The sequence below is a fragment of the Alnus glutinosa genome, chromosome 3 (genome assembly GCF_958979055.1).
Source record: "Alnus glutinosa chromosome 3, dhAlnGlut1.1, whole genome shotgun sequence".
Taxonomy (NCBI): Eukaryota; Viridiplantae; Streptophyta; class Magnoliopsida; order Fagales; family Betulaceae; genus Alnus; species Alnus glutinosa.
Genome location: NC_084888.1, coordinates 35,382,763 through 35,396,728, shown reverse-complemented (window position 1 = coordinate 35,396,728; position 13,966 = coordinate 35,382,763). Strand labels below are relative to the sequence as shown.

Sequence of the window (13,966 nt, the reverse complement as noted above, 5' to 3'; positions counted from 1 at the left end):
AACACTTGGACTGATTTGTTTAAGAAGTAGTTGAGATTTATTCTTTATAGCCGTGACTTACAAGGGTTAGAAATTTGTTTTGTTGTCCCCAAAGGACATTCTTACTTTTGGTTAAAAGTATATGTCCCTTTCAGGTCTCCTTTGTGGCCTACATAGTCATTCTTAAATTGGGTAACCTTTATCAGGCATTTAAAGGGCTTTATTCAACTAAAAAAAATTTATGTGATGGCTGAATACCTAATCATTACTGTCATAAGTTGGGCCCTGAAAGAGCAATAATTTTTAAAAAAGTATATTAGCTAAATACAGTCTGCCTAGGCAAGTACAAATGCTACCTCTCCCTTTTGGCTATTATAATGAAAGTTCATCATTCTTGAGTGAAAGGACGATGAGAAAAAGATAAAGGGGATTTCACTTTTACAACCTATAAAATCGACAGCAACTAAGAAGCTTTTAGTTGTTAATAGCCTTCTTAAGTATGGCACACCAGATGATTCATTGCATTTTCAGCAGTGTTTGTTCTTTGTGGTAGGACAGTCTAACTCAGCTCAAAACAAAGAAACCTCAGGCAGTATCTATTCCACTCATACTGCGGAAGAGGTTTATTAGGTAACCACTTCTTAGGCCTTTCTCTCTGGCTCCAGCAATGGTTGCAGCTCAACAACTCCAGAAAATTGCATTAAAAAAAGTTGTAGCATAGAATTTTTTTTTTACTTTCAGTCAAAATCAAGGATAGGGTTGGACAATTATGCTCAAAACATGGTCTCTACGGATGGCGGCTATTTGTCTGGATGTTACTAATTCTCCATAAATATGCATATTTAAATCCTACACTAGTGTGTTCATTCTTCATTATTGGCATATTTTAATGGTATACTAGATCAGGTTTGGCTGTTGGCCACTTAATTTATGCATGGGTGGGTGGTGATTGACCCCCCCTCCCCCCTTTTGTCTTCCCAATAGAACAAAAGGCCTCAATCAGCATGCTTCCAATTCTATCAAGTCCAAGAGAGAGGCTCACCCATCTCTCATGCAACAGATTTCTAAGTGCATGAACTTTTATGTATCTGTATGCTTCATGGCTCTAGAAATAAAGCAGACTTCATGCATGGCTCTAGAAGTAAAGCAGAATTGGGCTAATGTGTGTGTGAGAGAGAGAGAGAGAGAGAGTTGGGAGACAGCATGCCATTTCCAGTAATATGAGCTTCGCTTTCTGTCATTTCAGATATTTGTTTTTAGCCGAAATTATATGCATGAGAAGGGAATTTCGAGGGATGGTGGGAAGTTAGCTTTTGGGCTTTTGAGTTTAACGATGAAAGTGGCTTTCTTTATCATGAATCAATTATCATTTTGTTCCATCTGCAGTTGTAAGTTTTGTCGACTCTAACAACGTTTTTCATTTGTGTAGTCCCGTGAACCTAATACCATTGTTTAGACAGACAAAATTCTACGGCCTAAAGTTCATGGGTGAGACTGTCCCCACCCTTTATGTTCTTGCATAATTTGCTGTCATCAACTCAAAACTCCTTCTGGGTTTACAATTCTGAACTGGAAGCTGGACTTGGGACCCTTTTAGGACATGATCAGTTTCTTGAAGCTTTACTTTCTAGAAGTTGATGCTGTTGTATATCTCTCAGAGTTTAATCTTGTTGGCACTTCATTGGTGCATGTAGCAGTTACATGCAGAGGATTTGAACCGCTAAGAATGTGCTTTGAGTAATTGTCTTGCCCTGTCATATATGTTTCGCTCTTCTTTGTCCAATTTGTATGTCTAGCCAAAAGAAAGTAGTACTCGTTTTCAATAGGTTCACTGATGACTGATGTCACAGATATCGGTTGGTTTGTGGTGGGTACAAATCTAAAGTGTAATATGAGAGGCCTAATCATTGGAATTAAGAGGACTCGGGCAGGAAAGTGCTACTTTTTAGAGCGCAACCTTTGGATCATTTGGAGAGTCGGACTGCCAGAAAGGTCTTAGCGTGGGCTAGTGCCTCAAGACTCTGCGGCTTAGTTTATACAAAGAAGTGAGCTAAAGTGTAAGGAATTCGGATCTCCAACATTTAGTTGTTTGCATTGTTGGCAATTGGGACGGTTAAAATTGTAAGATGACATTTTATGAGGCCCATCTACTTGAGCAGCCTCAAACTGCCCGAATATCTACCTGAGCGGCAGGCTCCATAGATGTCCTCTTACAGTTGTGTGTTCAGATTGTTAACAATTAACCGGATCTCAATTTGATTGTGAGTTATGGCATGAAGTTGTACAAAATATATGAGAATGTCTTAGAATTATAATGGTTGTCGAAGGTTGCGGAGCTCGCTTACTTAAGGATAAGTAGACCCTACAACTCTCCTATGTTATTCTACACGAATTTCAGCATAATTTTAAAGAATCCCAATCCGTACTAAATGTATATATACCGGAATTTTAACTTCATAGCTGAATTTTCTTAACAATTCAATCCTAGATTTAATTTCATATTCAGCAAGTTCTACAATAAGTTTTATGTATACTAATTTAATTTATGCGGTTGGACAAAGGCCGGATCATTCATACTATTTTTTCTCTTATGCAAAGAAGCCGGATCCTTTCTTTTGAAAGAGATACTCAAAGGCCCAAATACTCATATTGAATAGAGTACTTCGATTTTTTTTATACATCATTCTAACTAGTAGTTATTGGTGAAATTGCCTTTAGTAAATCATCTCAAATAAATATTTCAAAACAAAATAGTAACATGAGTACAAGTGCTCATGGGCCTCTCCGCTTCAATCCGCTGTTTGTTGCGTCTCTGTCCGGCTAACACATGCTGATGTGTAAGCAACTCTCAGCCGTACATAATGATTTCCTCTACCTTCCACTGATCTTTTGTGGTTGTCTGCTGCCTCACATCCCTTGTCGCTAGCGCATGGTCTCTTCATGTGTCGGTGTATGCCACCGTCCTCCACCACACCATCTGTTGAGCTACTGTTCTGTGTTTTTATTTGGTACCTTTTAAATTTTTCTTGTAATTTTTTATTCTCTGTTTCTTTTTTTGCCTAGTTTTTTTGTGTTGGCCTTAATAGTTTTGTAAACACTTTTGGGTTTTGTTCCGTTTATGGAACTTTTCTCTTTCTAAGCGCCTTCGTTGGTGTTAGGTTACTTTGATGGTCCGGGTCATTTATTTGACCCATTCTCGACTACTTTTATGAAGGTTCTGTTGCCTTTGTATTTTATTTTCGTGTAATTTCTATTTCCCCCTCCCCCAACCACCACTTTGAATAGAAAAAAAGAAAAAAACAAAGAAAAAAAAGAAAAAAAAAAGAACGTAAGGGTAGTTGTTTGGCACATAGCCTCACACTTTTACGTAAAAACCATCTTATCATTCCAACCGAAGTATTTTTAATTCCTTAAAAGCATGGTACACAAATAAAGTTTTTTTTTGTTTTAATTAGGTTGATGGAAAAGAAAATCATTTTCAATTCATTTTATTAAACTGATATCTAGTCTTAGAACATGTGATTTTCACATGCATTTTTAATATGATTAATAGAGCAATTCTAACATACATGTTTTAAAATGCATAGGAGAATCACATAATTTAAAGATAGAACTAGAGGAGGGGCTAGGGGCCATGCATGGCCTCTCTCCCCCTTCCCCCAGTTTTTCTTATATATATATAGGAAAAACTCTATTTAGACCCCTTGAAGTATATGGCGGTCTTGCAATTATAATCTCAAAGTTTAAAAATTTGCAATGTCGATCAGTATACCATGTTTTAGCCCTTTTTAGTGTCATCTTTTTTTTTTTTTTTTCTTTTTTTTTTTTTCAATATCCTCTTTTTTTTACAAGAAAAAAAAAAGAAAAAAAGTGAAAATTCAAAATGATAATAATAATAACAATAATAATAATAATAAAAAATGCCTTTGATTGACTCACAGCCACGTCATGGATTTGGACTAAACCATGGCCACGTCATGGATCTCGAGAATTTTCAATAAATTTTTTTTGGGAATTTCTATTTAAAAAAAAAAGAAGGAAATTAAGGGTATTTTTGTTATTACGAGAGAGATATTGACAATTTTGTAAAATTTGGGAGAAACATCTTTATTTTTATTTTTATTTTGGGGGAAGAAACATTATTAATTAACCAAATCTACAAATTGAAAGAGACATATTAGTTTGAGGGTTGGAGAAATTTCTAGACTAATCTAGTTTCTCTAGTGGATCGAAGAAACAAAGAAATTAAATGTATACTCTTTGTTAGGAATTATATTATATACCTTCCAAATTAATCCGGTGGACCCATAGCAGGCCATTCAAAACAAAATTCAGCTCAAATAATGGCCACATAATTGAGTCCGGAATCATGAAAATCACAAACATATTATTCACCTGATCTGTGTTTTTCTCCTGCTTTCAAAAATACAATATCCACAACAATCCCCTTTGTTTTTTTATGCTTTTTTTGTGGTAATAAATTGACCCAAATTTAAGTGGAGGAGAAAGGCTCAAATTCTAGCCTCAAGGACCAATGAGAACTCAACGTCTAAGCACACTCTGCTTGCCACGTGTAACCCAGGCTATCTTGATTGTGTGGCCGTTGAGAATTCAAAAACCAATCCTCAGGATAATCGATTTCTGTACACTCAAAACTCAGCACTACTTATAATAAGTCCACATGACCAGTACTCCATCTCATTAATCCACCTCCTCAGAAACCTCTCTCTCTATTGGCTGGCTTGCATAGCACTCGGATCTGCAACTCACCCACCAGATATCACAGCCGCCGTCCCGTCCCGGATATCGATGGCTGCAGCCGTCCCCACCATCGGAGCCGTCAACCGAGCACCGGTAATTGATGTGTCTTTCCCGCCATTTGTCTATAAGAATCCTTTTAAGCTTTCTTAATTTTAATTATGTGGTTTAATTTCATTGCATATGTATGTGTGGAAGGGTAATTGGGTCTCGTAGTTGACACTAAATTGTACGTGTGCATGGTTTATGTTGATATTGAAGCTGAGCTTGAATAGCTCTGGCAATGGAGCTTCAGTTCCAACCTCTGCCTTCTTGGGCAGCAGCTTGAAGAAGGTGAGCTCAAGATTTAGCAACTCCAAGGTCTCCAATGGGAGCTTCAAGGTTGTTGCAGAGGTTGAAGAAGGGAAGCAGACAGAGAAGGACAAATGGAAAGGCCTTGCTTTCGACGAGTCCGATGACCAGCAGGACATCACCCGTGGAAAGGGTATGGTTGACTCACTCTTTCAGGCTCCCACGGGAAGTGGAACTCACTATGCCGTCATGAGTTCTTACGACTACATCAGCACTGGACTTCGCCAGTAAGAATTCACTTATATCAAAAGTTTAATAAAAAAAATGAATTTAATCATTCAATTTATATTCTAATACTAGTGATTAATTATATGTGCAAGATGTTCATTCACTTTTGATCATCATGCTTTAGGTACAACTTGGACAACAACATGGATGGTTTTTACATTGCGCCTGCCTTCATGGACAAGCTTGTTGTTCACGTCACCAAGAACTTCATGACCCTGCCTAACATCAAGGTACGTACATGAAAATGGATAATTTGACCTTTATCTGCTACGTACATTACCACAAAAGTGAACAATTATCTTAATTAATTAACTTAATTACAGGTTCCTCTCATCCTTGGTATCTGGGGAGGTAAAGGTCAGGGAAAATCTTTCCAGTGTGAGCTTGTGTTTGCCAAGATGGGAATCAAGTAAATTAGTTCATATTTCTTTGAACTTCTTGCTTTTTCACGATATTCTTGTGGATTTTGTTTCATTAATTAATATACAAATAAATGAAATTTCAGCCCCATCATGATGAGTGCCGGAGAACTGGAAAGTGGGAACGCCGGGGAGCCAGCGAAATTGATCAGGCAGAGGTACCGTGAGGCAGCTGATATAATCAGGAAGGGAAAAATGTGTGCCCTCTTCATAAACGATCTGGATGCAGGTGCTGGTCGGCTTGGTGGAACCACCCAATACACAGTGAACAACCAAATGGTTAATGCCACTCTGATGAACATAGCTGATAACCCAACAAATGTCCAGCTCCCCGGTATGTACAACAAGGAAGATAACCCCCGTGTTCCGATCATCGTCACCGGTAACGACTTCTCAACATTGTATGCTCCTCTCATCCGTGATGGTCGAATGGAGAAGTTTTACTGGGCACCTACAAGGGACGACCGCGTTGGTGTCTGCAAGGGGATCTTCCGAAATGACAAGATTGCTGCTGATGACATTGTCAAACTTGTTGACACCTTCCCCGGCCAATCAATCGGTAAGTTTCCAACTAGAAACTAGAAAGAAACTTTTTGTATCATTCTTTAACAACATTGACCATGTGCGTAGTACGTACCTTAAATCATTAATGGTATAAAAAGCTTAAACTCGTAGAAAATGATAAATTTTTTAAAAATTTAATTTACTTAATTCTTTTGAATTGTTATCGTTTTACAATTATTCTTCTAAATTTTAAAGACTCTTAATTTAGTGTATCAATTTTATAATTTTTTTTTTTTTATTTCACCCGTCTGTTAAGATTTTTCGTTAAATCTTGTGAAATTTTTTAAAGAACTCATATTTTTTAATATATATATATATATATATATATATATATATATATATATATATATATATATATATATATATATATATTCAAAGATTTAAGTGTGGATATTTTGTAAATTCCATTAAAAACGCTCAAATTTGGATATTTTGTAAATTTCATTAAAAACGCTCAAATCGTTGCAATTTTTTTTTTTTCTAAAAAATGAAAAAAATTATTTCAAAAATTTTGACACTCTTCCGTTAAGATTTTACAGAAAATCCTAATAGAATGGTGAATTTGAAAAATAAAAATAAAAGATGAGTATATTAAATCAAGAATTTTTAAAGTTTAAAAGGATAATTGCAAAAGTGAAAGAAGTCCAGAAAGATTAAATGAAATTTTTCTTAAATTTATTATTTAATTAATATTCTAACACGATCGGTGGGCAAAATGGTAATTTTGTTGGCTAAGATTTATAGTAAGCATGCTTTTGCGCGCAGATTTCTTCGGTGCCCTAAGGGCCAGAGTTTATGATGATGAAGTGAGAAAGTGGATATCCGGTGTTGGGGTAGACAGCATTGGGAAGAAACTTGTGAACTCAAAGGAAGGACCGCCAACTTTCGAGCAGCCGACGATGACCCTGGAGAAGCTCCTCGAGTACGGAAACATGCTTGTCCAGGAGCAAGAGAATGTGAAGAGAGTCCAACTTGCCGACAAGTACTTGAGCGAGGCTGCTCTTGGAGATGCTAACCAGGATGCTATTAAGAGTGGAAGTTTCTACGGTTAGCTCCTTCATCCTACAGGCCTATCATGGGAGGTTTGGATCCTTCTTTTTGCAAACTTATGGTATATATATTTACCCATGCGATAGCTGGGGATGTGCAAAATATCTGATTTCGCCTACCGACTACTAAAGAACCGTCACCGATTGTCAAAATTATTAGGCGGTCGGTAGACGGTAATCGGAATAAAAAATCTATTTCGACGTTAGTTCGGTTCGATAGGAAATAGAATTTTTATTTCGCCAGTTAACTGAATCAACTTAAACCCTTAGTTTTTACTTGTTTATCCTAAAAAACATGTCTAATAAACACTTGTTTAGTTTAAAAAACAACCATTTGGGCAAAAAAACAACCCATTTTGACCTATAAAAATAGGTCTGGCCCAATATAAAAAGCACACAACTAACCGACATTTATCCAACTTCATCGAGTTAACCGACTTAATCGAAATAATCAAAATTTATTCTTGTTGGTATGAAGTCGGTTAATTAACCAATTTAACCGACTTTTTCTCTTCGGTAGGCGAAAATATTCCTACTGTCACTGGCTTAACCAATTTTCAGCCCTAACAATAGCGCATGAGGACTACGTTTGATGAAGCGAAAGTCACTCGTTTGAATCTCCCCTTTCCGCTCCCTTTGGCCATGTGCATTAAGATTGATCACAGCAATTCTCCTAAGCTTTTGTAATTTTTTTTGTCGCAGGCAAAGCAGCCCAGCAAGTGAATATTCCTGTTCCTGAAGGTTGTACTGATCCAAATGCAGGAAACTTCGATCCAACTGCTAGGAGTGATGATGGGAGCTGCCTTTATTCATTCTAAGTCTTTTCTAGGTATTTGGTGAAATGAGAAACTCTTTCAAAGGATGTTAGATAAACAATTATGATGGTACTGCTGTTTAAATGGGTTGTTAGCCTCTAGTTTTGTGTTGCAATTAACGTATCTCTTTCAAAGGTGCGTTCTTTTTCAGTGGCAATGGCCTCTTATTGCAAATGAAACTCAAAACAGGTTGAAGGTTCACTAAATAGTAAGATAATGAAAAAATGTTAAATCACCACATTTAATTAATATTTTAATATTTCCTTTCACGTGTGAGTTTAAACTCTCCTCAATAAGTGAGGTTCAACACGTAAAATATTTAACCTCAATTTGAGGTAAACTTTAAGGACAAGTTCGAACTCAAAGTATATATATTCTAATATCATGTTAAATCACCATTTAATCTAAAAGTTTAAGCTAATAAAAAATTATAAATTAATATTTTTATAAATAACAGAAAAAGCAATATGTCGCAGTAAGTCGTCTCACACTAGCTAGCAACTTCGATAATGGTTTGATTAATCCATAATCCGGTCAAAGCTTCATTGATCGAAGATTCGAAGTAGCAAAAGGCTTGGTTCTTGGATTTTGAAACAGAGCACTAGAGCAGTTCTGTTTTCACCCATTATGAGGGTTAAATTGTGTGTTTCGTAGGACATGTGTGTTTGATTGTCCCTTGACAACATGCAGGTATAACTCTTCCAATAGTCGAATTTGTTTAAAAGATACAACCCTTGAAAGGGTTGTGTCTGTTCATGGTGAACAAACATCTCCCATGGGAAACCTATCATCATGGGAGATTATGGTTTGTGAGGGTGCAAACTAATATAGTGTGATCACCCATCACATTCCTTCATCTTAATTCTCACTTGAGCACATTATAATAGTAGTCGATAGGATTTCAGTTGAACATGATTTATCTTGGTACGAAAAGTTTTCCCATCCCCATGCCAACTTTCATTTGTAAAACCTATAGACCGGTGTCAGATCGTGACATGGTTCCACGTGCACATGCTTTTGTCACTTTTCTATGTGATCTCACCCTTTACCATATGATCTCCCATTGATAGCATACTAAGGGTAACGTCGTATTACAATATTTTCAGTGAATGAAATTAATGCCTCATGGTTGGGAATATAGTAAACTCCCATACCATCGTGACGACTTCAACCGAACACATAACCCATGTGTTAACTTGTGCTGAATTTTCGATTAAATACTTCCTGTAAGGCCCAATTCATAAGGTTGACGACTTCAACCGAACACACAACCCATGTGTAAACCTGCGCTGAATTTTTGATTAAGTACTTTCTGTAAGGCCCAATTCATAAGGTTGACGATCGACTTCAACCGAACACACAACCCATGTGTAAACCTGGGCTGAATTTTCGATCAAGTACTTCCTATAAGGCCCAATTCATAAGGTTTTCTTCGTTACATCTTATCGGCAACTTTACATTATACAAGAATAGATATAACTGAATATCATCGGGGGTGCATACCCATGGACTTTACATCCATATGAACAGTAATATTTATATCTTATTAGTGCTAACTATTTTTAACTGACCAATTATGTTCTCTAGGTACTTCTTGTAATTGTTTTATATATTACATTTTGGAATAATTGCACCATTGGTCCTTGAGATTGACCATAATTATTTTTTACTCCCTGTGGTTCAAAAAGTTCATGGGAGGTCCTCGTGGTAAACAATAATTACGAATTACTCCCTGGACCAATTTTTCATCTGCTAAGTTAATAGATTCAGTTAGTCAGTCACGTCACACCCAATAAGAAGCCGACATGTGTCTATTACAATAAAAAAATATAAAATCTAATAAAAATTTGTTTTTTTTTTTTTTAAAAAAAAAATAAGAAAAATTAAACAGGCGCGACACCCACCCTCTGTATTTTTATTTTAAAACTAATATTTTTTATTTATATTTATATTTTTTTTATTGTAATTGACACGTGTCGGCTTCTTATTGGGTGTGACGTGACTGACTAACGGAATATGTTAACTTTTGGATGAAAAATGTGTTCAAGAACTGATTTGTAATTTTTGTTTATTATGAGGGCTTCCCATGAACTTTTTGAACCACAGGAGTGAAAAATAATTGTGGCCAACCCTAGGGACCAATAGTGTAATTATCCTTTATATTTTTATCCTATAATGCTTACGCGTCAATCTCAACCAACTATCAAATTTATTTTTTTATTTTTTAAATAAAGCTAATCGAATAATTGATTATGACTTCTACAAGATAAAAATATGAGAAATGTCTTCGGCACAACAGTTGTGCATGAGATAAGAGACATGAGATGGATCTCACGTAGGACCCATGTGATAAGATTTATCATGTGAGACCTACTCATGTCTCTTGATTTTTACACAACTGTTCAAGAACCATGTCCCTAAAAATATAACAAATAACATGACTCGTTAAATTAGGCTAGAGGCAGTTATTAACTTATTGTACCATACTTGGGCAAATCAGGCCAGGCACAACGAAAGCTTTTTGGGCCGGGTCCAAGCATAATTAGAAGTGACAATTCCAATTGATGATGGGACGGGCTGAGGCTAGTTTTAAAATATTTGTCTTGCCCCCAAAAAAACCATGGTTACCATCATAAATTGGTCAAGCTAAATGTGCATTTGTTTTTTCTTTTTCAATAAACTTGACTTTGAATAACTATTCTATGCAAATTGGCTGTTAAAATTACACATGATTGGAGTAGCTATCACAAAAAAATGGGCCAAAGGCCCACAAGACAGTGAGTCCAAGGTGCGGGGCCCGTTGCCCACCTCTCTCGAATAGGTTGACCTCATAACCCATTTATCTTTGAGTCTATCCGAAAGTAGCCAATTATAAAGAATATGGATCCTATCAACTTCATGTAATGACGGAAAACATACGTAGGGGCGGAACTAAAAATTTTAGGTATAGGCAAAATTAAAAAATTAAAAAATAAAAATAAAAATAAAAGAGGAATAGAAATTTGATTTCGAAGAATTATAAATTTTTTAAAAATAATAATTAAAATGCACGTTGAGGGTTGGGGGGCTGAACGCTACGTACCAAAAGCTATACATTGACAAAACTATATACAGCCTTTTTTTTAAGAGGCCGAATCTAGGAACAAATTCTTGTGTTCAAACGGGACCATATCCTAAAGAAATTAGTGTTTTAGGGACAACTTTATTGTAATAATAAACTTATTATTTTACTATAAATTCATACCAATTCGATTTGACTAAGAGTTAATTACAGAAGTTACAAATAGACCTTATTATTTATGTAGAGTTCTTTGTCCGTCTCTATCAACAACCTTTATTCCCGTGACTATATTAAAGTAATAATCAACCACCTTTATGCCCCATTCTAACCCAACTTCTGGGAAAGAAGAAAAAAGAAAGTGAAAAAGGCATTTCCACTGACTAATTATTTAGTGCTTTCTTCGTGTCAAGAAGTAAGAATCAATTCGATCTCTTCCTTCCATCATTTAGGGCTTTTTTTCTTTTCTTTACTTACTTGTTTAAGAATGGGTTCAAGCAATGTTTATTAAGGAGACTGTTATAAAATTGTCATACAAGTAGGATTGACGTGATAGTGAATATTAGCCCTCGTTGTTTTTTTTTTTTTTTTTTTTTTTGTTACCAGTGCTGATCCAATAGTTAATTATGACAGTCGTATAACAGTCTACTAAATAGTAATACTTTTTTAAAAAAAAACTCAAAACATTATGATATTCTTAAATTAATTCATAAGATCACCCCCAACTTCTTAAATATTGGTGAGACATAAGTCCAAGTCTATGCCGAAGGTTCTAATTTAAGTCAATATTGGTGGCACAAAAACAATTCCTAAGTGGTAGTTTTCACTTTTCAGTCAAAGGATTTCCAGAAGCAGCTTTTTTTTTCTTTTCTTTTTTTTTTTTTTTAAATAAAAAAAAAATAAAATTGGTAACCAGCCAGAGATCTAGAAAAGAGGGGAAACAAAAGATTTTATTGTCTCCTGTTTTATATTGTACACTTGATAATATTATCAAAACATTTATGTGTATTTTTTGTCTCAAAAAACTTGGCTTTGAGTCTTTAACCTTTTGTTTACATATGAGTTCGGATGCTGAGGATAAGAGTGTGAATTTCTTGCATTGACCGCTTTTGGGGCTTTATAATTATTGGATTGAGATTTTTTTTTTTTTTTTTTTGGGTTATTAATCTGCTCAAATTTCACATAAATTTGGATAGTTTAAAAGAAGAGAATGCAAGACTCACTTGTCCTAAGCAAGTAGGTTTCACATATTAAATTATTCGGAATAGGTTAACCTTAATAAACCCTCTTTAGGCGGCATAAATTTATATAAAATTCGAACAACAAATTTACCTTTAAAATAAGTCCTTAGAGCACTAGTAGCAAATTCCCTATAAGTTGTTATATTCCCTAAAATAAAGAAAATTTTGAAAAAAAATTACAAAATAGTCTCACAGCAGTTTTCCTAAACTTAAGTTAATTTAACCAACAGCCTTGGGTAGCTACAGTGCTACCCAATAGAATATTTAAATAAGAAAAAAAAAAAATACTCTCTCTGACTCTCTCTCCTTCACGGCTTCACACATCCTCAACCTCAAGAACTTCATCTCCTTCACGCATCCTTCACGGCAGCGCGGGACTCTGTTTGGAACTGGTATGCGTCATTTTGATGGTTTATCCTTCACGGCAGAATCTATTGCCAAACCCAACCACTGAAGAAATGGGTTATCTTCATCTAAAGAGATTTAGACTCGGATTCAGAAATTCCTTCCACAAGCTCAAGTCAGTCTTTGATGGTTCATGCATATGATTTTGGAGCTCTACAGAAGAAGGCAAAAGGCTCAAATTTGATCTCAACCTCCATGGCTCCATGGGAGGCTGGCTTCTTCATTTGGAATCAGGCAGGAGAGAACGAGAGAGAAGAAAAGAAATGAAAAAAAAAATAAAAAAACAAAAAAAAGTAAAAAGTAAAAAGGTAAAAAATATTATTTTAATGATATAAGGAAAGATAGAGGGAAACTGTTATGGGGTGTTTTCGTATAGGAAAAAAAAATGTGATTTGATTTCTTAAATTTTTTGTAAATTAAGAAAAATGGTAAGGTGTCTATTGCTAGTGATCTTAGAAAAGGATATATAGCAAATATTCTAAGTTAGATTAGATCACTTTTAAAATGACAGAAACTTTCCGCAACGACTTTGACAATCATTAATAAATTTTTTCCAATTGAAAAGCATCGTCCATTTCTTTAAAGAAGAAATTAATAGGGAAATCAAAATAGCATATATGTTTATTTTTTTTTAATAATATTATAAACTATATTTTTAACATACAATTATCCCACAACACCGATACATAATCCAAACAAATTATTAGATTAATCATTGTTAAAAAAAAAATAAAATAATAATAATTAAAAAATAATTAAAATTGCACCATTAACATTATAAAATAAGAACGTAAAATGCAAAATTACTCATTTCTTTCTATATTTTTATCTTTTAACATGCTCAAATCGTGAATCACATAGGTAAAGACCCGAAATGAATGAGAGGAGACTAAGTTGATGAGATTTCAGTGGAGAAATTTACACATATTTTCGATTTATGATGCATCCATTAATGATTTTTCTGCATCTTTAACTCTTCTGTCCGTAACAAATAGACCTTAATTACAGTACGTCTCCCTTAAACCGTCAAAAGTTCCAACAGCCTAATTTCTAAGATTCCCTGTCCCACACCGCAAACCTTTTTTTCTTGTTTCCTTCC

The 13,966-nt window shown here is 35.1% G+C and overlaps 1 protein-coding gene across 2 annotated transcripts; it reads left to right on the top strand.

The window, feature by feature from the left end:
• Positions 1-4,670: 4,670 nt before the first annotated feature.
• Positions 4,671-8,297, top strand: LOC133863689 (ribulose bisphosphate carboxylase/oxygenase activase, chloroplastic). 2 transcript variants are annotated; one of them, XM_062299737.1, is made up of 7 exons: positions 4,671-4,833; positions 4,999-5,315; positions 5,441-5,546; positions 5,640-5,725; positions 5,822-6,294; positions 7,065-7,346; positions 8,051-8,297. In XM_062299737.1, the coding sequence occupies exons 1-7, from the start codon at positions 4,789-4,791 to the stop codon at positions 8,164-8,166; spliced, it is 1,425 nt and encodes a 474-aa protein (XP_062155721.1). In that variant the 5' UTR covers positions 4,671-4,788; the 3' UTR covers positions 8,167-8,297. The 2 variants fall into 2 exon arrangements, with proteins under 2 accessions (XP_062155721.1, XP_062155722.1); XM_062299738.1 differs by having other exon boundaries at positions 7,065-7,381.
• The last annotated feature ends 5,669 nt before the right edge of the window (positions 8,298-13,966 follow it).